The sequence below is a fragment of the Drosophila albomicans genome, chromosome 3 (assembly GCF_009650485.2).
Source record: "Drosophila albomicans strain 15112-1751.03 chromosome 3, ASM965048v2, whole genome shotgun sequence".
Lineage (NCBI taxonomy): Eukaryota > Metazoa > Arthropoda > Insecta > Diptera > Drosophilidae > Drosophila > Drosophila albomicans.
Genome location: NC_047629.2, coordinates 55,080,997 through 55,102,872, shown reverse-complemented (window position 1 = coordinate 55,102,872; position 21,876 = coordinate 55,080,997). Strand labels below are relative to the sequence as shown.

General features: G+C 43.2%; 8 protein-coding genes across 8 annotated transcripts; 4 read left to right on the top strand and 4 right to left on the bottom strand.

Moving 5' to 3' along the window:
* The first annotated feature begins 237 nt into the window (after positions 1 to 237).
* LOC117572549 (myotubularin-related protein 9) lies at positions 238 to 3,682 on the top strand. Its single transcript, XM_034255420.2, has 7 exons — positions 238 to 881; positions 941 to 1,191; positions 1,248 to 1,602; positions 1,674 to 2,149; positions 2,209 to 2,621; positions 2,684 to 2,781; positions 2,838 to 3,682. Exons 1-7 carry the CDS (start codon positions 732 to 734, stop codon positions 2,913 to 2,915), a joined length of 1,821 nt encoding a protein of 606 aa, XP_034111311.1. The 5' UTR covers positions 238 to 731; the 3' UTR covers positions 2,916 to 3,682.
* A 301-nt stretch (positions 3,683 to 3,983) lies between these two features.
* Positions 3,984 to 6,767, bottom strand: LOC117572547 (protein Pixie). Its single transcript, XM_034255418.2, has 5 exons — positions 6,625 to 6,767; positions 6,141 to 6,371; positions 5,460 to 6,070; positions 4,679 to 5,395; positions 3,984 to 4,612 (listed from the first exon to the last, which is right to left on the bottom strand). The coding sequence occupies exons 2-5, from the start codon at positions 6,351 to 6,353 to the stop codon at positions 4,318 to 4,320; spliced, it is 1,836 nt and encodes a 611-aa protein (XP_034111309.1). The 5' UTR covers positions 6,354 to 6,371; positions 6,625 to 6,767; the 3' UTR covers positions 3,984 to 4,317.
* Positions 6,768 to 6,965: 198 nt separating this feature from the next.
* Positions 6,966 to 9,461, top strand: LOC117572548 (signal recognition particle subunit SRP68). The gene is made up of 4 exons (XM_034255419.2): positions 6,966 to 7,174; positions 7,308 to 7,657; positions 7,735 to 8,397; positions 8,460 to 9,461. The coding sequence occupies exons 1-4, from the start codon at positions 7,081 to 7,083 to the stop codon at positions 9,171 to 9,173; spliced, it is 1,821 nt and encodes a 606-aa protein (XP_034111310.1). The 5' UTR covers positions 6,966 to 7,080; the 3' UTR covers positions 9,174 to 9,461.
* LOC117572550 (uncharacterized) lies at positions 9,399 to 11,940 on the bottom strand. Its single transcript, XM_034255422.2, has 3 exons — positions 11,358 to 11,940; positions 10,427 to 10,731; positions 9,399 to 10,368 (listed from the first exon to the last, which is right to left on the bottom strand). The coding sequence occupies exons 1-3, from the start codon at positions 11,638 to 11,640 to the stop codon at positions 9,577 to 9,579; spliced, it is 1,380 nt and encodes a 459-aa protein (XP_034111313.1). The 5' UTR covers positions 11,641 to 11,940; the 3' UTR covers positions 9,399 to 9,576.
* A 1,881-nt stretch (positions 11,941 to 13,821) lies between these two features.
* LOC117569637 (uncharacterized) lies at positions 13,822 to 14,902 on the top strand. Its single transcript, XM_034250876.2, has 2 exons — positions 13,822 to 13,885; positions 14,500 to 14,902. The coding sequence occupies exon 2, from the start codon at positions 14,505 to 14,507 to the stop codon at positions 14,874 to 14,876; it is 372 nt and encodes a 123-aa protein (XP_034106767.1). The 5' UTR covers positions 13,822 to 13,885; positions 14,500 to 14,504; the 3' UTR covers positions 14,877 to 14,902.
* Positions 14,903 to 15,023: 121 nt separating this feature from the next.
* On the bottom strand, positions 15,024 to 17,281 carry LOC117569636 (N-acetylgalactosamine kinase). Its single transcript, XM_052005310.1, is given in 7 exon segments — positions 15,024 to 15,266; positions 15,328 to 15,532; positions 15,891 to 16,241; positions 16,244 to 16,620; positions 16,681 to 16,854; positions 16,916 to 17,088; positions 17,258 to 17,281. Coding segments are annotated over 7 exon segments (1,476 nt in total). The 5' UTR covers positions 17,267 to 17,281; the 3' UTR covers positions 15,024 to 15,079.
* Positions 17,282 to 18,369: 1,088 nt separating this feature from the next.
* On the top strand, positions 18,370 to 20,558 carry LOC117570718 (protein phosphatase methylesterase 1). The gene is made up of 6 exons (XM_034252529.2): positions 18,370 to 18,558; positions 18,661 to 18,859; positions 18,935 to 19,044; positions 19,136 to 19,447; positions 19,517 to 19,717; positions 19,772 to 20,558. Exons 1-6 carry the CDS (start codon positions 18,485 to 18,487, stop codon positions 20,079 to 20,081), a joined length of 1,206 nt encoding a protein of 401 aa, XP_034108420.1. The 5' UTR covers positions 18,370 to 18,484; the 3' UTR covers positions 20,082 to 20,558.
* Positions 20,559 to 20,667: 109 nt separating this feature from the next.
* Positions 20,668 to 21,736, bottom strand: LOC117571933 (UPF0193 protein EVG1 homolog). Its single transcript, XM_034254422.2, has 3 exons — positions 21,426 to 21,736; positions 20,991 to 21,362; positions 20,668 to 20,933 (listed from the first exon to the last, which is right to left on the bottom strand). The coding sequence occupies exons 1-3, from the start codon at positions 21,637 to 21,639 to the stop codon at positions 20,761 to 20,763; spliced, it is 759 nt and encodes a 252-aa protein (XP_034110313.1). The 5' UTR covers positions 21,640 to 21,736; the 3' UTR covers positions 20,668 to 20,760.
* Positions 21,737 to 21,876: the final 140 nt, after the last annotated feature.

Sequence of the window (21,876 nt, the reverse complement as noted above, 5' to 3'; positions counted from 1 at the left end):
ACAAAATGGAAAACTTCCGTATTTTTTGTAAACAAACCTTTTGAAATCTACTTTTACGTATAAATAAAAGTATATATTATATATTAAAAAAATGTTTTTTTTTTCGTATATAGAGAAATGCTCCATGGCTCCTCTTATTCGAATTGCGCGCGCATTTGGAAGTTGTTTTTTATATTTACCTAACGCCGTCACTAGGAAATAAATGCGGGCTGCGTGAGCTTTGTTCTTGCTGTGTGCGCGCATCAGTGTGACTGGCAACACACCGTTATCGCTAGTAAAGTTAATAAAAGAATGCTATTTAAATGCTAAATAATTCTATAAAAGGTGAGAAATTGTTGCTGCAGCGTGTATTAAGTGGTGGCATATGTGCAATAGTCGAGTAGCGTCAGCATAGCGTATTTATACATTGTGACGCCCACACTGCTGTTAACTTGGTGTGCGGTACAAATCAGAGTGGGAAAAGGCGGGTAGGCGGAATAAGAACCAGAAGAAGAAGCAATCAAGTGGCAACAACTGCGACAGCGACAACAGCGAGAACAACAACATCAACATAGCTGCCACTGCGGCAGCGCCACGGGCAGAATGCAAAAAGTTAATTAGCGTGAACAAAATCACCACACGGTGGGTGGCAAAGGCAAAGCCGCAAAATTGTGTATGTTGTGTGTTGGTTGGTCAATGATTGTTGAGTGGGCAAGTGAACTGGAAAGGTGGAAGGAAGCAGGCAGAAGGACATGGAGTTTGCTGATCTGATAAAAACACCCAAATTGGATGGGGTGTTTCTGCACACAACAACAGCGAATGCAACAGTTGAGGGCACCCTCTGCATAACCGGTCACCATTTGCTGCTCAGTGCAAGACAGGAGAACAGCCAGGAGCTATGGGTGAGGAATGTTTGTTGGTTCAGTGATTCGGCAAGTTGCCAATTAACCCAATTACACAGCTGCTGCACAAGAACATCGATAGCGTGGAGAAGAAACCGAGCATGGGCCAGAACATTGTCATGGGCGGCATCATAACGCTCAAATGCAAGGATCTGAGAATTATAGCGCTCGAGATTAAATATGCCAAAGACTTCTTCAACGTGTCCGCCTCTTTAGAGGCATTAAGCGCAATACAGAATCCCGAGCTCGACTATCCGTTCTTCTATAGGCCCATGTATTCTATACTAGAGGATGGCTATACTATGTTTCGGTCAGTATCAAGCAAACACATTTCGATGCAGCTTCTTAAACGACTTTTTTTTACAGTCCGGAATTGGAATTCGCACAACTGATTAGCGGCATGAGTGTGGGTGGCGCCTCATCCCCCAATGTGGCAAATATAACCATATGTACGCCTTCAACATCTGCTTTGGCAACGAGCATTCCACATCCGCTGCAAAATGGCTTTGCCTTGGATGCCGCAGCTGCCTTGATGGGTGGTAGCAACATCACCGCCTGTGAGTGGCGCGTGAGCCACGTCAACAAAGACTTTGGTGTCTGTGCTACATATGGCGCCACTCTGATTGTACCTAAAGCAATTAGCGATGAGCAACTGACGCTCTCCGCTGCATTCCGCGATGGCGGCCGTTTCCCTGTGCTAAGCTACAGACATGAGAACGGCGTACGTTTAATTGCACTCATTATAATCAAATTAAGTCTTCATAATTGTATTTTTCTCTGCATCTGTTCCAGGCCACGCTGATGCGTAGCGCACAACCTTTGTCCATACAGGGCATCAAGCGCTGTCGTGCTGACGAAGCTATACTCAACCTGGTGCTGGGTCGTAGTAAAAAAGGCTTTATTGTGGATACATGGGGCAAAGGCAAATCAAATACGGAAACTGACTTGCATTATTCCCAGTGGAAAAAGGTAAATCGCGCTATTGGCAATGTGAGTTCACCGGCAGCCATTCTTGACAGTTTCGCCAAGCTAATTGAGGCATGCAATGACACCGGATGCACCACCGATAAATGGCTAACGCGTCTGGAGAACAGCGGCTGGCTGAGTCTAGTGCTTAACTCTCTGAATGCCTCGTGTGTGGTGGCTCAGTGCCTGGATCAGGAGGGAAGTCCGGTGCTAGTGCATGGCGCCAAGGGATTGGACTCTACGCTGATAGTCACATCGCTGGTGCAAATTATTCTCAATCCGGATTGTCGCACTGTGCGCGGGTTAGTCTCTGTGCCTTAATGACTTTTACTAATTATTTAATTTAAAATTGTGTGTTTAGCTTGCAAGCTTTGATAGAGCGGGAGTGGATTCAGGCGGGCCATCCGTTTGCCTCACGTCACCGATATTCCTGTTATACGCCGCATCAGACACGCAACAAAAACTCTGGCGCTACCTTTGTGCTGTTTTTGGACTGCATCTATCAACTCTACACGCAGTTTCCCTGCAGTTTTGAATTTAGCACCCAGCTGTTGATATTGCTTTTCGAGCACAGCTACTTCTCACAATATGGCACATTCTTATGCGACTCAGAACGGGAGCGACACGAACTACAAGTGCACACTAGAACCACGAGTCTGTGGTCTTACCTTAATCGGCCAGACGTGCTACAAACTCTGCTAAATCCGTTATATGAGCCAAACTCCGCTGTGATTTGGCCTTCTGTGGCACCAATTAGCCTGGAATTGTGGAGCGGTGCTTATTTAATACAAATAATAATTACAAATTAATTGGAACTATCTTAAATACATTTGTAGAACTCTATTTACGTTGGGTGATTGATCAACGCAACTTGGTATCGACAATGACACAAATACAAGAGCTGGTTACAAATGAAAAGGAGCTGAGAACTCAGGTGAGTACTTAATAAATAGCTCAACAAGTGAATTGTAAATTGGTTTTCTTTTCTAGGCTCTGAAACTGCGCAAACAGGCCTTGGAGCTAAGCCAAGAAGTGATGACACTTATCAACGAAGTGGATGATGCATAAAGTTGTTGGCTGCCTCTAGTAGCTGTCTCTCTTACTATATATACACTATTATACACATACAAGATATACACTTATTTTTGATACTTTCTGTAGCCATTTTAAAACAAATTATTTAAGCAAATCTTATTTTGTATACAAAATTCAAGAAGTAACAAATAAGTCTCTAAAAGTTCCATTTAACAAATGTGCTGAAATAACAACAAAAACAAAATCTCAACGTGATCTACTATTGGATCCGAACAGGCTCTCTCAATCGTATTGACAAAAGTCCATTTAATCTATAGAATACTAAATACAGTTTAACTTAAATTGTCTCTCTTACTTTCTAACTCAAGGCGCTCTCTTGCATATTGTATTGTGCTTTAAAACGAAACCCAAACAAAATGGCAAATTATCAAATGTTTAACAATTTGAGTCAATTTTTGACGCATTTACTTATGGAATTTTTAACATGATAAGTCTTCAATTAATTAAATAGTACTTAAAGCATGGTAATTGAAATACAGTTAAGCCAGCGATCAAATTTAGCATTATAAAATTCAAAAGATTTGCCTTTTTCGAAACGTTTGTATTTTGTATATTTTGATTCAATCGCAAAAATGTATTGCTTGAAAAGCGTTTAAAATGAATATATTGATAAAACCAAACAGAGTACATCAATTAAGCTGTAAATGCGTTGCTCTATATATATATATAAATATATATTTAAATGTGTGTTTGTATAAACATAAATGTTTGTAGTTAGTATTGATGCATTATAACTTGTTTGTTTCGAATTGTGATCGTATTTGAAATCATAGTAATTCTTATGTAATTTGTATGCATATTTTATATTTCTATTGTGTGTATTTTGAGTGTACTATGCTAATTAACAATTTAAGTGCAATAAATACGTTTTATTTTGCAGAAATTCATTGAGCGCAATTATTTAAAATTATGCGTTGAATCCCTGACCAGAAATTGCCATTCACCATGTACGTAGACACTGATGCCACCTGTAACGCCTAAATCCAAAATGTTTTTAAAAATAAAGCAAAGTTTTGGTATTGTTAATAAAAATGCAGTCGATTTGCCGTTTTTTATAAAGTAAATTAATTTATTTTCACTATACAAAAATGTCTTGCCTATTGATTTTGTTTTCATACCATTGAATTGTCGGTGTAAATAAGCATTGTATAAAACTCACTTAAAAATGTCGATGGTCGGCTGATCGGTTGTTCGTAATTTTTGATTTTGGGACAACAATAACAAAAGAAATGTTGAAAGCTGTTGTTCATTGTTTAAAAAATGCAAAAAGTGATAATGTAAACTTTTTAGAAAGAAAGAAACGCAGGAGCAATTAAACGAATGAAAAATACGAGTTATCCAACAAACGCTGACGGCATTCATAAAATTACAAATTTTAACCCGAAAATTCATCTTCCAAGAAGAAGAACTGACCAGAGCGTTTCTGTTCCGTATCCTTGACCGAGTTGTTCTTGTTGATTCGCGGTCTAAAATTGTTGGGATCGCGACGGAAAGTAATGCCCAACAGTTCGAGGAAGCGATTCATGCCATTTAGCAGCGATTGCGGTGAGTATGCGGTGGTCTTCACCGACGGTTGACCCTCAATAACAATCACACGATCCGCCAGGTAGGTAGCCATAATGAAATCGTGCTCCACCACAAATCCGGTCTTCTTGGCGTGCAAAATGTAGCTGCAAAATGCGAAGCATAACTTCAGAAAGAGCAAATTTACCCAAAACAAAAAAATAAAAACGAACCGCTTAATAACCTTGGCAGCGACCAGACGCTGCTCGGAATCCAAGTACGCAGAGGGTTCATCAATCAGATAGACATCAGCTGGCTTGCCTAAGCAGAGTACCAAAGCGACACGTTGCAATTCACCACCGGAAAGATTCTGCACCTCTTGATCCATGATCTCCTCAATTTTCATTGGTTTCATCACGTCCGCAATAAACTGTGGATGCACGTAAGCATCGCGAATCTTGTCGTGCAGCAGATGGCGCACATGATTTTGGAATTTGGGTGAAATTTTTTGCGGTTTGTACGAGATGTTCAGCATGGGTAGCTCTACTTCTCCATCCGGTTGCAGATTACCAGCCAGCATTCGAATGAACGTGGTCTTGCCGGTACCATTTTCTCCGAGCAGCACCAAAATCTCCGAGTCACTAAAGTGACCCTTCTCTACCGTCAACTCGAATTTGCCTAGAGTTTTCACCATGGATGGATAAACGTAATGATTCATACGTTTGATTTCCTCCTCAGTGGCCGACTCTGATACCTTAAACGTGAGGGATTCGGTACGGAAACGCATGTTCTCCGTGGGCACGAAGCCGTCGAGGAAAATGTTTATACCTTCGCGTACAGAGAAGGGCATAGTGACAACGCCATAGCAGCCAGGCACGCCATAAAGACAGCAGATGAAATCTGACAAATAATCGAGCACAGATAAATCGTGTTCCACAACAATAATGAATCTGTTGAAAAAATGTGACATGTAATATATATATATATAGATGCTTAGGGAAGCTCATCACTCACTTGGTAGGATGCAGCAATGAACGAATGGTTAAGGCAGCGTTCAAGCGCTGCTTTACATCCAGATACGAGGACGGCTCGTCGAACATGAAGATATCCGCGTTCTGTATGCAGACCATAGCAATGGCGAAACGCTGCAATTCTCCACCAGACAACTGCGAAATCTCACGATCCCGAATATGTGACAAATCCAACATGTCACAGATTTTCGTCTGCAGATCACGTTCATCCTTCTTATCAAGCAACTCACCAACAGCGCCCCGCACTGCCTTGGGGATCTGATCGACATACTGAGGCTTAACCAAAGCTTTTAAGTTGTCCTCCAATATCTTGGTAAAGTAGTTTTGCAATTCCGATCCACGGAAATAAGCAAGAATTTCCGTCCAGTCGGGGGGATTGGCATATTTACCCAAGTTAGGTTTCTGCTTACCGGCTAAAATTTTTAACGCCGTGGACTTGCCAATACCGTTCTGACCAACCAAACCAAGAACTTCACCAGGTCGGGGAATGGGCAGGCGATGAAGCTTGAACGAGTTTTTGCTATAACGATGCGTTGTGTGCTTATCCAAGTTGCTGGGCAAGTTGATGATTGTGATAGCCTCAAATGGACATTTCTGTAATGAAATGAGACAAAGGCGATTACAAACAGCTGTTTCTAGAAAGAAGAATGCTAGCATCACACACCTTGACACAGATACCGCAACCGATGCAGAGCTCCTCGGACAATGAAGCTATCTTCGAGGTGGGCGTCACTTCGATGCAGAGCTTGCCCATGCGCACGACTGGACATGACTTCTTGCACTCCTGCCGACAACGCTTCGGTTTGCATTTGTCATCGCTGACGATGGCAATACGCGTCTGCTTGTCTGTCTCCTCGTTGTCCTTTCTGCGCGACATGACTGGCTGGCTTTGTGGCTGTGAATGGCAAATTGATTCAATTAATTTCACAATACACTTGGGAGTATTGTCAACGTTGCACAAACGATTATAAACGACCGTCAAAACAAAACTAGTGCAATGACGAGGGCGCGGGTGAGGGAACCTGCTGTGCAGTGAAAGTATAACCTCAAACAATAGCTTTCAACACGACTTCCAATGTACTTCGACAATTGTTATGTTCGCCACACTTTATCTGTTAACTTAATACACTAATTAATATTCCATTTACCTACGAACTAGGCTGAAATTTATTTAAAACTGGCGAACGTTCAACGCCACGCTCTTGCGTCGTCAGCCACAAGTTTCAAAGGGAATGCGCAACACTAAATACAAGTGCTGAGTAACTGACTAAGTTGCTGGGAAACATCGATACCTAAAAGTAAACATTTATAAAAAAGTTAAAAAACGTACCCAATTTAAACTAAGTTTTCATGCAAATATTTAAATATTTTTTAAAAAATTGTAATAAGCACATTTGTTTCGATTTGAGTGATTTGACAGCTAATATCATTTCCGATATCGTATAGTTGTTGATAAGTATCGATAGTTTGATTTGTAAATCGAAAACAATGATGACGTTTACGTTTGGCGACGATTCCCCGACGACGACCGTCGTGCATCCGTGTATATTGTTTAATAAATCTCTCGATTTGAACGTCTGCAAGCACCTGGTATAGCAAACATTATGGTCGTTGAGGAGCCGAATAGTGGTGAAAATGTGGAGAAAACTGACAGCGGCACTGCCGTAACAGAACCCACGAAAATCTTCACCATCGAAAGTAAGTGCGTGTGAGCACCCGCTTCCCTCCCTCTCGTTGACCAACCAAAGGGGGAGCTGCACTGACAACTAACCTTAAAAATATAGAAATTGCTGCATATGCAAATTGAATTGAACTTTCACTGTTATTGCAGTTCTCCACATGATAAAGGATGCCCAGCAACAACATGGTCTGCGACATGGTGATTATCAACGCTATCGTGGCTACTGCACACGCCGTATTCGCCGCCTGCGCAAGGCATTGAAGTATCCCCAAGGCGATAAGCGTCACTTCAAGCGTCGCGATGTTACGTTGGCCCATCTCACCGGCAAAAAGGCAGACGAGCGTTACATTCACATACCGCTGATCAGTGCAGAACGTGCTTGGGCCTATGCCATGCAACTGAAACAGGAGGCGAACACTGAGCTGCGAAAGCGCTTTCACTTGATCAACAAGCTGCGGCGCGCTTGCTTCTATGCTCTACAGCTGCAGGAGCTGTGTAATGTAAGTAGAAGTCATAGGTCCAATTGAGCTTTGTACGCATTGTTGCTGTTAATATATAAATTATTTCCATTTGTTAGACTGAGGTGTTTGATGCACGCACCAAGCTGGAGTGCGAGGCCTACGTGGCCTGGATGCATGGTACTCTGCACTTTGAGCTGCAGTTGTGGGATTCTGCCGGTGAGCATTTGAAACGCGCCCAAGTTGTCTACGAGAACCTGGCCAAGGCACTGCCCGAGGATGATCAGGAGCTATATCGCGCCAAGGTGAACGAGTTTACACCGAATTTACGCTATTGCGCCTACAATATTAGTGGCGGCGCTAGTGGCGGCAAGATCGATGAGATACTCGAATTGCGCGCACAGGGAGTTTTGGAGAACCTGGATGTGCTGGTCAGCCAAACGAAGACGGAGAGCAGCGAGGGACTGCAGACGATTGATTGGCGTGGTCGTAAGGTCACCGTACGGCCTGAGAAGGTGCGTCTGTTTCTGCTTAGCACTCAGGAGCTCGACAAATCGCTGGCCAAGACCGCTAAATTGGATGCCAAGATTGAGCTGATCGAACGCATATTGATGGACTGCAAAGATGCCATTCAAGCAGTGCGGGACGAGATCAAACAGGATCCCAAGCTACGCTCTCTGACCACAGGACAGACGGTGTCTGGCGTGCAATATTTGCTGGCATATTTGAGTTATATTCGGCACAGCCGAACGTTGCAGCGCAACTTGTGTTTGGTGGACCAGGTAAGTCGCCCTTTATTCGACTGACTGTAAGCTCAGCTAATTGCTAACATTTTTGCATTCAGGCCAAGCTGAACTTTGATGATCCCAATCAACAGCAACAAACTACGCAAGCTCAGGGCGATGGCAAGCGAGTGCGTCCCCAGGATCTGGCTCGTCTCTATGAGATAATACTGCAGAACGTAACGGAAATGCAGCAAATCACAGGCATGGAAGAGGATGCGCAATATCAGAGTGAAGTAGCTAATTTGGCGCTAACATTCAAGGCCTTCCGCTGCTATTACATTGCACTCACGCTTATCGACATGAAGAAGTGGAAGGAGGCTGTGGCGCTTTACGAACGCGCCTCTAACTATGCGAATGAATCGCTCAAGGGCCACGCATGTGCCGAATTCCAGTTGCAAGCGGAGCTCAAGAAAATGGTGTCTACCATCGATGGCAGCAAGTTCTCGGCGCATGCTTATAGCGTGCTGGAGGATGACAATAGTGAGGATGCAGGTGGTGTGTCCACCAAATCGCAGAAAACAACGAAACCACTGTACGAGCGCCTTTCGCAATACAAGGAGGACCAATCGCTGCACACTCGGGCGCCCAATGTGTTCAAGCTGACGCCTGACATGGAACCGATACCCTGCAAACCGTTGTTCTTCGATCTGGCCATGAACTACGTGGAGTTACCATCGCTAGAGGATAAACTGGAGTCGCCCGACAAAAAGGGTGCATCGATTACAGGCTTTGTCAAGGGCTTTCTTGGTTGGGGCGGTGGCGGTAACAAGTGAAAGATTTCAAGCTACGCTTACATGATCAAAACTATGAGCCCCACTCTATTGAAATTCCATGTTGATGTTGCTTTTATATGAAAAAAAACGTTCAATTTGAAGCGTTTTCTAATTTGTTTTTGCTTTTAGACTCCGGCTTTTTGTTAGTATAATTACCATCAACCCAACAAACACCACAAAAGAAACAAAATACCATAAACATTTGATAACAAAATTCTGTTTAAGTTACAATAGTGAGGAATTATTGGTAATAAAGGAAGCCACAAGTGCTGCAATAGCTATGCGAAATTAATGAAGTTGTGCTGCTTACAGGGTAACTTACGGAATCAGTTATTACTTAAATTTATTAACAAGCAAACAAACTTATGTGCTATGGTTATATAAATACAAATACTACATCATTTTATCCCAGATAGCCATGCTCGTAGAACTCCAGCGCCAATTCCCTGATGCGCACATGATACTCTGGCGTCAACTTCTGGGTACAGTTAATCTCCTTGCCTGTTAGATTCTGTTCACTGATCTCATCTAAATCGGGTATATTGTTTGCATCGAACGTCACCGCCGGGAGTATCCACATGGAGATGGCCAGTCCATAGTGCACATGACGCACATACTCCTCGCTAAGTCGCTGCAGCGAAAAGACTTCGTACAATTCCGGCAGTTGCTTGGCAGACGGCGTCTGGCGCAGCTGGTGAGCAAGCTCCATGTGCAACGCCTCTGCATAGGCAGCCAGCAAGGTATCCGTGTGGATGTCACGGAGTTGTCGGCGTGTGCTAGTGTAGATGAAATGCAGTATATCGAAGACCGGTGAGCTGCGTCTCATGGCCTGCAGATCAAAGAAGATGACCTCTTCGGTTTGTGCACGAAACATCAAATTGTTGAGCCATAAGTCACCATGACAGATCACACTAAATGGAGTGGCTGCTGCCGCATTGATGCTATGCTGCAGCTGGGCAAAGAGCGTCGGTTGCAGTTGCTCAATGAGGCGAATGGCCACCGATAGTTGCCCATCCGTGTTGGAGCCATTCAGACTGTCCAGCGCCTGTTGCACTGATGTGTCCAAGATGCGCGAGTAAAAGTCCGCTGCCTCGGGACAGTATACAATCTCCTTCATCTGTGCGCACTTCTGGGCAAATTGAGCCGCCTCCAGCTGCTGAGCAGCTATCGAAGCTGCATGCAATTGCGCCAGTTTCTAGAAGCGTAGAGGTAGTCATATGGCTACTTGGCAAAATCGGATACCAAAAACCCACCTTCATGACCAATAAACATTGTCGTAGCTCCAGTCCGGCCAGGCGATTCTGCATGCGAAATCCCAGCGCCTTCAGATCCTGCAACACAATGATGGCCTCGCCACTGGAGCTTCCGTCGTTCTTGTCGGCGAGGTGACACTGCGGAAACATGGGCTGACGGCTGTAGCGGCAGAGCAGCGGCACCACATGCTGGTACATCTGAATCTCATTGGTAAATGCCTCTTCGCAGCGATACAGCTGTCGACGCGAGAGACTCGCAATCTGTCGCTTGATGATGACCGACCAGCTGCCAGGGAATGCGCCAGCTAAGTATGTATAATTTGTTTATAGTTAATGTAAAGGCGTGACCCTAATCAATTTGATCTGCGTAGGACTTTTAACAGAAGACATGTTGTAAGGGCAGGCAGCTTCTTAATTTATTGCTACCTTTGAATACGTTTTCGATTGACACTGCATATTCCGTATTAGTCTTTTTGCTCTCCGCCTAATGCGAGACTAAATTCAAATGCGGCATCAAAAACAAAACAGAAAAACGAGAGTCGGAAGAGAGAGAGAGAGAGAGAGACAAGAGAGCAGCGCGCTCCGTTGTGCAGTTCGAACAGCTGGTTTTTGTTTACGCGCTGTAGTAGAATTTATGAATGAAATTGTTTTCTCGCTACTGTTTGTGTGTTGGTGGTGGTGTGTGTTTGTGAGAGAGCCGCTCAGTTGCTGCGTTGCAGTAGTGTATGTGAGTGGGCGAGTGTGCGTGTTGACCTTTAGCAAATGTATATTACGTATACGTCGCCTATATCTACATGTGAGTGTATTGCATTTAGAATGCGTGTTACAAGGTCACTCGACGCTAACAACAATGCAATCAATAAACTGAACAAACACAACTTGCGTTTTTAACTGTATGTGACTGCTCTGCTCTTGTCACTTTGTCACTTACACATCATTTCGCCATCGTTGGCGCCATCTGCCTCGCTGCCAGCAGCAGCCACATCGTAAATTGTCACTCGCTTCACCAAGGACATGTAATTGTCGCCGCTGCTGCTGCCCGCGCTGCATGCGATGCGTCCAATGTCAAAGGTCACCACATTGCGTACACTCAGCAGTTGCCGCAAATGTTCAATGTCCTCCTCATACGGATTGATGCCGGCCAGCTTCTGAAGGATGGCGCCATTGGTCAGTCCTCCTGCTGCTGTTGTCCTTTGTGCAGTCGTTGTGGCCATTGCGCTTCGCTGGCCAACTGAAGATTGATTGAAGTTGCTGTTGCGGTGACCACAAACAATAAATCAGTTTGTGCCCTGACTGCATTTTTGCGACATTGCGCCAGATATCTTGAATTGGGCACAGCGCGCAAGTATTATTATTATTATTGTATAATATTTTGTGCTTATGCTGCGATTGATTTTGCACCGAATTGCAAAATAAAAGTGTTAATTTTAATTTTGTTGTTGTTGCATTTTGTTGCGAATGCTTCACCGACAGACAAACCTCGCGACGCGCTGCACAACGACAACTGAGGCAGAACGACAGCTCGATTTGCCAAAGCGAATGCGAATGCGAATGCACTCACACATCGACAGCAAGTGCAACGGAGAGCGAGCATGACGCTCTCACTCTCTCACTATGCCCTCTCACTGTGCTAATTGCACGCTGCAATTGAAAGCCGGCAATGTCTAATGGAGGCCAACGTGTCTCTCTCTCGCTGTCTCTCTCCTGTTCTCCGTGCTAATATCGTTGTTCAAGGCAGTCAGTGCACTGCGCACTTTCACCCCGTTCGGTGAGAGCGGCACATGGTGCGTATGCTTAACATCGACACTGGCAAAGCGGATGTGATATTGCTCATACGCCGCATGTTCACACATATGTACGGACAAAGTCGTTAGCATTGCACCACAAATTGCGTGCTCTTGAATTTGAAATTGCATAAGGCGTCCTTGGCGTCCACCACCACAACTGCGTCCAGTTGAGTGCGTTTGAGCTCGCTCTCGCTCTAGTCTAAATGTGTCTCTGTGTGTGCAAAGAGTGTGTGTGTGTGTGTATGTCGAGTTTGAATAAATACAACATTAAATGCACTCTGAAGGCTGTCCATAAATACAACTGACTGTATCTGCCAAAAATAACTGCGTAAGGGAAGTAAAACTTGGCTTACTAAATAGATAAAGTAATTCATGTAAATTACAGCAATTAAATTGAGCACTTTTATTAGCATTAATAAAACATTTAAAAGAGCGTATATCTTTCTAACTTCACTAAGTTATTTAAACTTGATGATTAACTTATTTAGCCATTTTATTATCTTTTTATATACGTTATTAACTTATTAAATCTATGAGATGTTTTTAGTTAAAAGCTAAAGTATTTCTAGCATTAATTAATAATGATTACTTAGTTGTACAAATGCAGTAAATTCATTTAATTTTATCTAAAATAGTTTTATTTGCTATTAAATCTTGCATCTTGTTCAAATCGCGCTCATAAAGTTCAGAGATCGAGCTGACAGTTTATCTTTGTGTGTGCGAAACAATGCAGCGTTAACCATTGGCCTGTTTAATATGCAACTACAAAATGTCTATTAATTAAATATCAAATTCGACGCGGGCAATAAATAAAGACAAATTTGTACAAATGGTACCACTCCCAAGAAAATGAAATCAAGATCCGAATCCAAAACAATGTAAATACCACGCCACGCACCTGAGCACCGCCTACACGGCAAAGTTCAAGGCGAGGAAGGGTGATCAAGACTGAGACTCGAAGTTATCCACCCTGGCGCAAAGCTTCCGCATCAGCTGAGATCAGGCGGTTGAATAACCCCCAACTAAAAGCAACCACAACAAATTAGGGTCAAACATGTGCAGCTCGCCACGTAACATAGATGGAGACTGAGACAAAGATTGAGACATCGAGTTGAGCATTAAGTTTTCAGGGTCAATCGAGACTTTCAAAAGCCGAAAGCGTTGCTTGGGATTTGGATTCTAAGCAGATTTTTGTTGTTGTTGTTGTTGTTGTTGTTGTTGCTTGTCGGAGGTGTGTGTGCGTAATAATTGAGCTAACAGCGCCTGCGCCCCGGCAAACTTGCGACCTTTTTTGGCGGGCATTTAGTAGAGCATGAGAAACTGTAGACAACTGAAAAACTCATTGCCTTTAATTGCAAATGCTGAACACTTTTGCCTAGGCCTAGGTCAGATAGGAGTACGGCTTCGAGCTACACATATAGCTCTGCTCTTTTATCCATAATTAATATAATAAAAACAAAATAATTCGCTCGCATTTGGCGACAACTTTTGAGCGAATTCGTTTTATTTTTTTGTGTTTTTTGAGTGCTTCGAGTGTCTCAATGTTGTGAGTGAAACTCGTTCTTGTGGCATTCAACGCCAAACACATAAAAGTACGACAACTCGCTATTCTAGATTCAGTTACAGTTTCAGTTTCAACTCAGCCAGCTGTTGCAGCATCCAAGCATTTGATGTGAGCCAAGTTTACAATACAACAAAAACAAACAAATTGTGGGCGATGTTATGCGATAAAAAAGAATCATTCGAGTGGTGGGCAACCTTGACTTTGGCTTAATGCCAGAGACAAGCTTGTAATATATTGTTTAGCAAGCCAATTGTGTGTGTGACTATGTGAATGTGTGAATTAAATCAGTGCAAAGTGGAGCACACGGCATGACACAACAATTACAGCAAAGACAGCTGCAATTGAGATCAATGCAAACAGTCTAAAGTGTTATCAGCCAGCAAAAAAGGCTATTGCAAAAAGTTCATGGATAAACGCAGCAATAGTTGCAGCTTGCAACAGTTGCTGCAGTAGCAACAGCAGCAACAATGTGGTGCAACCGCAACTTCGGCGGTGTCTAGTCTAGGCTCCACTTGCTCCACATGCTGGCGATAATTGATTTTTCCGTAAATAATTTATGACGCACGTAACTGACAGTTTGCAGCTTGTAGATTAGAAAACTGCCAACTGACCAGCGCCCCATAAATCAGGCCTATCATTTATTAGGTTTCCAAAAATAGAATGCTTTGCCAACTGCACTGCAACTGCAATTGCAAACTCCAACTTCTTGTCCTCTCTTGCAGTGATCATGTTGTCCACCCGCCTAAGTTTCCTGTTCCTTAGCTGCCTAACTCTGGCACACGCCCAGTTCTTCTATCATCAGGCTCTTAGCTTGTCCTCGTCGAAGCCTTCGTATGTGCCGGAATCCCAATATGTAGGATATGCCACAGCCGATGCGCATCCTTCAGTCGTCCAGAATGCCCAATGGGAATCCGAATTGCCCGCAGAACTTTCTAAGAGCGCACGCTTCTACAACGATCCCGTGATTGCAGCCAATTTGGCCAAGGAATCGCTCTTGACGCGCAAAGAGATGGCCGTAGTGCACCGCGAGGCCGAAAGGATTCCACGCGACCAGGTCTACAAGATCTTTAAGAACGCGGGCTTTCTGAGTCGTCGATAGAACCGAAGATCCGCAGATATCTTTCATTCACCAAGTGCCTTGTTGTATTCTAGTTTATAGTATGTTAATAAATCTAAAACGTATCAAAACTGTTTGTTAATGGCTGGATTGTCACTTGCTCAGATGCACACAAACATCATTGATAAGGAAGTACTTTTGGTTTACTAAGTTTATATACAAATTGCTTACAAATTGTGTCTTGATTATTGTACAAAAAGTTCAGCGCCATTGCTGGGCACAGTTGCAAAGACGACTTCATTGAAATCATTGGGCTGATAGCGCTCCAAAAGATGCGTCGGCAACTGAGCGTAGTACTCACGCTTCAACACCTTGACATAATCCGCAGCAGCGTTGACCGAGTCGCACATGGCCACAATGCAGCCCCCCCAGCTGCAAGCCAAAACAATATATGTAATAAAAGACCATTTTTTTGAAGCAAATGAATATTTACCCAGCTCCAGTGACACGTGCGCTGACGCCTTGCTTGACAGAGAGAGCCACCAGTCGCTCAAGATCGGGATGGGAGCATTCGTAGAGCTCGCGGAGGCTGTGATGCGACTGTTGCATGAGTTTGCCCAGTTGCTCAACGTCTTGTTTGCTGGGACGACGCTGCAACTGCTCGCAAATCTGACGGAATTTTACTACACGACCAGATTCTGGAAAAAAAATGGGAATAAATGAATCGAAACAAAACAGACAACTAGGAAACACCTTCTGTATAGTTTGTCAATATATATTGAGAGAGGTTTGATATTCAATCGATATCGAAAAACATGCATCTACAACGTTAATCAGAATGTGTCTAAAATGATCGTCCCCAGACTTACGATTACGCTTGCAATTCAACAAACTTAAACTGCATTGATTGAATTCGCCAAATTGTATAGCGCTAACAGCTTATGGTAAGAGTGAGAGATACGAAATATGGGCCGCAATGCCTTCTTCTTTCCATTCATTAGTTATTACGTCCTTCTACCTTATAACTACTGTTTTAAAAGCTTATTTCAATCTCACCCTGAATGACATGCAGTGCGCGTTGTCGCAGCTTGAACTGCTGCATATGCTGTGTGCTGGGCGTTAAGAAATCCATTTCCAGCTGTTGCTCCGTGATTCCTAAAGCCTCGCAGATGTCTTCGCGTGTATAAAGCAGCTTAGTCAATTGCTTCTCAATTAATTTCGCATACGCAGCATTGTCCAAATTGCACTCTTCTTCGAGATCAATGAATCGTATGAATTCCTGCCAATTGGGCAACTTCTGTGACTTGGCCAGCCAACGAGTGGCCAGCCGGCACTCGACCACGCGCTCGTTGTAGTCCGAGGATGCGGCCTTCTTCTTCTGCACCAGACTATTGGCCACCACAAGCTGCCCGCTGGTAATGTGACCGGTGTGCCCTTAAGTTTCGGATGGAATTCAATGTGCTGGGCACAGCCCTGCTTGGCCAGATAGGCAATAGCCTGATCCATGCCGCCGCTGTGCGTGCCAATATACTGTTCGCAACTTGCCGATATCGAGGCCAACAGCTTGCGATCCAGATGCATGCTCTGCACATGGGCTGTGGCCAGCACAGCTGCGCTGACTAGCGCACTAGAGCTGGAGAGACCTGCAGCGAGGGGCACATTGCCGCTGAGTGCCACCTGCATGCCAATGGGGCGCCACTTCTTGCCCAGCTGCTCCTGTATACCCTTGATGCCGCACAAGTAGTAATTGTACCAAGCTGGGCCGCCAGTCTTGGGCAGCTTAATACTAATAGATAAAATAAAGTTAGTACAATGTCGTAAAACGTATTGGACAGAAATAACCTACTCAAGGGTGTTGAGATCGCTATCGAAGACCTGAAACTTGCCCTCGTCTAGCGGACGCAGCTGCAGTTGATCGTTTTTCGGGTCGCTACCAACAGCCAAGATGATGCTCTGCTCCACCGCCATGGGCAGCACCGAGTAACCGCAATAGTCGACATGCTCACCAATGATATTCACCCTGCAAGCAAATCAATATAATATGCAATTAATTATAATTATATATTGCTGTGCGGACTCACCGACCAGGCACCCGCACATAGAAGTCCGGCTCTTTGCTGAATTGTTCCTTGTAGAAGGCGCCCAGCTTTATTAGGCGCTCATAGAAGTTTGCCTGTGGCTGCAGCTTCTGCACTGCGACGTGCTCATCGCCCAGGCTGGAATTGTTTTCGTCACTTGTCGCCATTTTGCACTGCTGTAATCCAATGTGAAAAATTGCACTTAATAATGTGTTGTGCTAACGTGTCATCAGAGCTCGGTTAAGCCGAAATAACAATAATACCCGCTATTAAAAACGAGTACGTAAACAAATAAAAACACACACTTCCTTACATACTGTGCATACTACATACACACATACATACGTGTGACATACGTAGAGAGGTGTGCAGTTTTGCGTTATCAGCTCTCACCTTATCACAAAGTCATTGATGCCATTAAAATAAGCAACGATTGACTAATATGATTGTTATCGGTTTGGGAAATGTTTTACAGTTGCACTTTATGTGGAATTGATGCAAATTGCAATTAATTTAATTGAAACAATAGCTACAAAGTGCACGAACTTTCGGCTTTTGCCTACTGCGCCGGCGAATACTGAAAGAATTAATTGAAGAGAGCGCCAGTGAGGGAGAGAAAGAAAGCCGTCGATAACAACTGACTTGTGGGCGTTGCCAGACTTAAGATAAATAAAGTTCTAATGGCGGTTTGTTCAAGTGTTGTAGTTATTCATCTAATGTACTTGCTTGTTTTTCATTTGTTTACAGTTCAATGACACTATCTAGTGCTATACGCACCATATACTTTTTATCAACGTTTTCTTCTAAATTATAAAAGTGTCAACGAGGCTGTTACGTTATCAAAGCGGTCAATGAGACTTTTTATATGTTGATACGGGATGTGAACGCGACGACTTCCAACAGGCAACTAAACAGCAATGCGCGTTCAGTTCCGCTTTTGTTTAGTCTGATACCAAGGGAAGCGAAATTGCGACTTTAAAGACGCGACAGCCACTAGTGTTTTGTTTACTTTACATGCTGCTTATCAGTATCAAGTCCCCAAGTAGGTCATGCCCAAGCTTCTGGCCATGCAACAAATAGTCACTTTCTTTGCCAACGATTGTTAATGCGCTTTGTAAAACAGGTTTTTAATTAGTTATGCATCTAAAGAATTTCTTTTATCACAGACGAACTAGTAACGATTGTTAAAGATATACACAAAGTCAAAATTAGGAGCAATCTTAAATACAATATTCCTTTAAATACTTTAATGAATAATATTTTTACTGTTTTGAATATTGATATTTATAAAATAATCTTAAGTTAAAGCAAAATTCAAAAGCGAGCCAAAAATTTTGAAAAATCATCACTATAAATAAAATTTATTATATTATATTATATAAAATTTATAGTTAAATATACCACATTTGGCATCTCACTCGTGATAAAATAGTACGTTTTGAAATGGAAATTGCGGTCACGCTGGCCAGCACAGAAGAGCAACGAAAACGAAACAAGAAAACAAATTTTCATTTGAAATATTCGAAATAGAACGCTTATTTTCCGCAATTTTTGCGCAGACAATCGTACGAAATGTCCAGTTTACAACGTACAATGCTTAAATCCAAGTTGCCACCCACAATTCCGGGTGGTCGCATTGGTAGAGCGTAAGTATTATTTTGAATATTATTTATGTGGGCGGTGGGAGAGATGAGATAGAGAGACACATACAAATATTTAATTGATACATAACATCACTCGCCTTGCAGCGACTCCTTTAAGAAGTCACGAATACGGGATTACAAGCCATGCATGTGGAACGAATTCTTTGCCGAAAAGGAAGATGTAATCGTGGATGGGCAACGCAAATTTCGCGTTTATCGCACCAAAAAGCCCGAGAAACCGGGCCCTGTCTTACTTTTGTTACATGGAGGGGGATATTCGGCGCTTACCTGGGCGCACTTCTGTGTATGTATACTTGATAATATGCAATGCATTCTCTAATTTGATTACACACGCTACGTTGTTGTTGTTGTTATGCAGTCGGAGGTGACGAGCATGATACACTGCCAGTGCCTGTGCGTTGACCTTCGGGGACACGGCGACAGCAAAGTGGATGACGAGGACGACTTGTCGGCCGACACTTTGTCAAAGTAAGTGTACTTGCCTGTTGAATATTTACAAGTGTGTGTGTGTGCTCAAGCTTTCTTCGTTTTCTATGTTTCGTTTATTCATTGTTGCCAGGGACATTGGTGATTTGGTGGCGAAACTGTATCCCGAGGAAGTGCCACAAATATATGTGGTTGGCCATTCAATGGGCGGGGCAATTGCTGTGCACTTCGCCCATATGGCTTTGGTGCCGAGTCTGATCGGCATCACAGTCATCGATGTTGTCGAGGGCACGGCCATGGAAGCTTTGGCCAGCATGCAGAGCTTTTTGCGCTCGCGTCCAAAGTATTTTCAGAGTATACCAAATGCCATCGAATGGTGCATACGCAGCGGTCAAGTCCGTAATGTGGACAGTGCCAAAGTCTCAATGCCAGGGCAGATAATCAAGTAAGTGAAGATGATGTCATTTGCTATAGAAGCAACTTCTCATTGCTATGAATTATCGTATCTCAACAGCTGCACAACGAATCAACTCGCAACGAATGATCTTCCCTTGCCAGATGAAGTGCTCGAAGAGGCGCATCACACTAGTATGTTTCCCAATGCGTTTAGTATTTCCGAGGACGAAGAGGTTGGTAATCCCGGCGAGGATGGCGCCGAAAGCACGGATTTCAAGAAACCCATTACCACCAAGGCAGCTACGGATGCGGCCAAAAAGTAAGTTTTAAACTTCTTCGTTTGAAATACATAATTAATATTTTCTGATTTTAGTTACACTTGGCGTATAGATCTTGCCAAATCAGAAAAGTATTGGGTCGGCTGGTTCTCGGGTCTCAGCGACAAGTTCCTGAATTTGCGATTGCCCAAACAGTTGTTGCTAGCCAGCATCGATGGACTTGATCGCACCCTTACCGTTGGTCAAATGCAGGGCCGCTTCCAAATGCAAGTCTTAGCCCGCTGTGGCCATGCCGTACACGAGGACCGTCCACACGAGGTTGCCGAAGTCATCAGTGGTTATTTGATACGAAATCGTTTCGCTGAAGCTGCTGGCGAATTTCGCTGTCACATGCCATCCTGTTGAGCAGACATCCTTGTACAGTTGTAGCACAAAAATATATCTATTTTTGAGTGGAGCATTACAGTTGCATATAGTATATATTATATATACACAACACACAAAAACCACATAGAGCATAGGACAGATGATATTCTCTAGCCGTATTATCTATATACGTATATACACATATATAAATATAATCCACTAATTTATTCGATTACTTAAACAAATCCATATGAATTTTGTCAACTATTGTAGTATTTTTGCTCGTTTTGCCAAAACTCCATGAGAATAATCAGAAACAACAAGAAAAGATTTAGAGTGTGATGAATACTCGTGAGTGCTTTGCGTTGGGCTTTGTCGAATTGTTAATATGCTGTATGCATTTTTGTATGTATTCATTGATTGTCTGCCAGATTAAGTCAAAATTGAAACGAATTGATTATATATGTATATGTCAAGTGAATAAGTTAAATAAAGTGCTAAAATTATAAAAGTCAACCAGCCGAACACAATAATTTACATTTCCTAAAAGTATGCTTTAAAATTTAAACATATTCATTTACAGTGCCTAAAAGTGTGCTATAATATTTTCTATTTCGCTTTGAATTTGAATACTCGTTGCAACAATTTGTGGAATTTATTTTTGATAACATTAATTCTGTCGCTTAACATTAAACACATTTTATTCATGGACTTCATGCTAGTCCACAAAACGATAGCCACCCTGCGCTTTCATCTTCATCTTCGTCTCTAGTGTGCGAATGCGATGCAGACGCTCCGATATCTGATCATGTATTTCGGCATATTTCTTGCCTTGTCCCAGAGCCTCCATTTCAGCCAGCCAATCAGCACGCTCATTAATTTGATCAAGCACTGTAATAAAATGAAAATTGATAACTGGTCGTGTGGACAACACATTTGATGACTCACGTTCATTTATGATATCAGCCTCGGTAACCAGTCGATCCTCTCGGGGACGTCGCAATGGCTTCACAGCTGGATCCGGCAAATCAATACCAGCCATGGTGAATTGCAGACGTGCCTTGGCCTTATCGCCCACCATGCGATTGTCTGGCTTAGGGCGAAAGTAGCTCTTCTCATATGCGCCGCTTGCCTCAATTTGTCGCAGGTTTTTGCGCTTGGCATTGCGAGCACGCTCAAGAATGGCCTGAGTCTCCTTATCCAGATCATTGTTGGTATTGGGACGGGGTGGCTTGGGCAATGGCAATGGTTCGCCATTGCGCAGGCTTTCATCGATTTGCTTACGCACCATCATCGACATTTTGGACTCTTTCATCAGCACTGTAAATTGACCCCACAAAAAAGAAGCTAAGACACATGTTTAGGAGTATCTTTCTTACTTACACTTGAGCAGATCGGCCGTTTCCTTACTGTACTCCACTTTGGGGGCATGAAAGGCGCCGCTGCCACCAGGAGGAATTCGCTCGCTGGGCCACATTGGCAACTGCTGCTCATTCCCACCGGCATCTTTCTGATGAAGACTCGACTCTGGCATTTGCCGCATCAGGTTTGTGGCCAAGCCATCGAGTTGCACATTATTATAATGATTTCTGTGCATCGTTTTAGTCAATCAAATTTAAAGGAGAATTTTAATTTTTACAAATATGTGGATATATTCTCCGTTTGTGTTTTAAGTGTTTTGTTATTTTTGAGCACAGTCCACATTCTTGATTCTCTAAGGGAGACGCATGGCAACCTTTGTTATGGTTGTTAAGGCAACCGGCAGCCAGTTGTTTAAAATACACTTGTCTTGAATTCTCGAAATAATTTATTTAAAATAAATATATGTATGCTA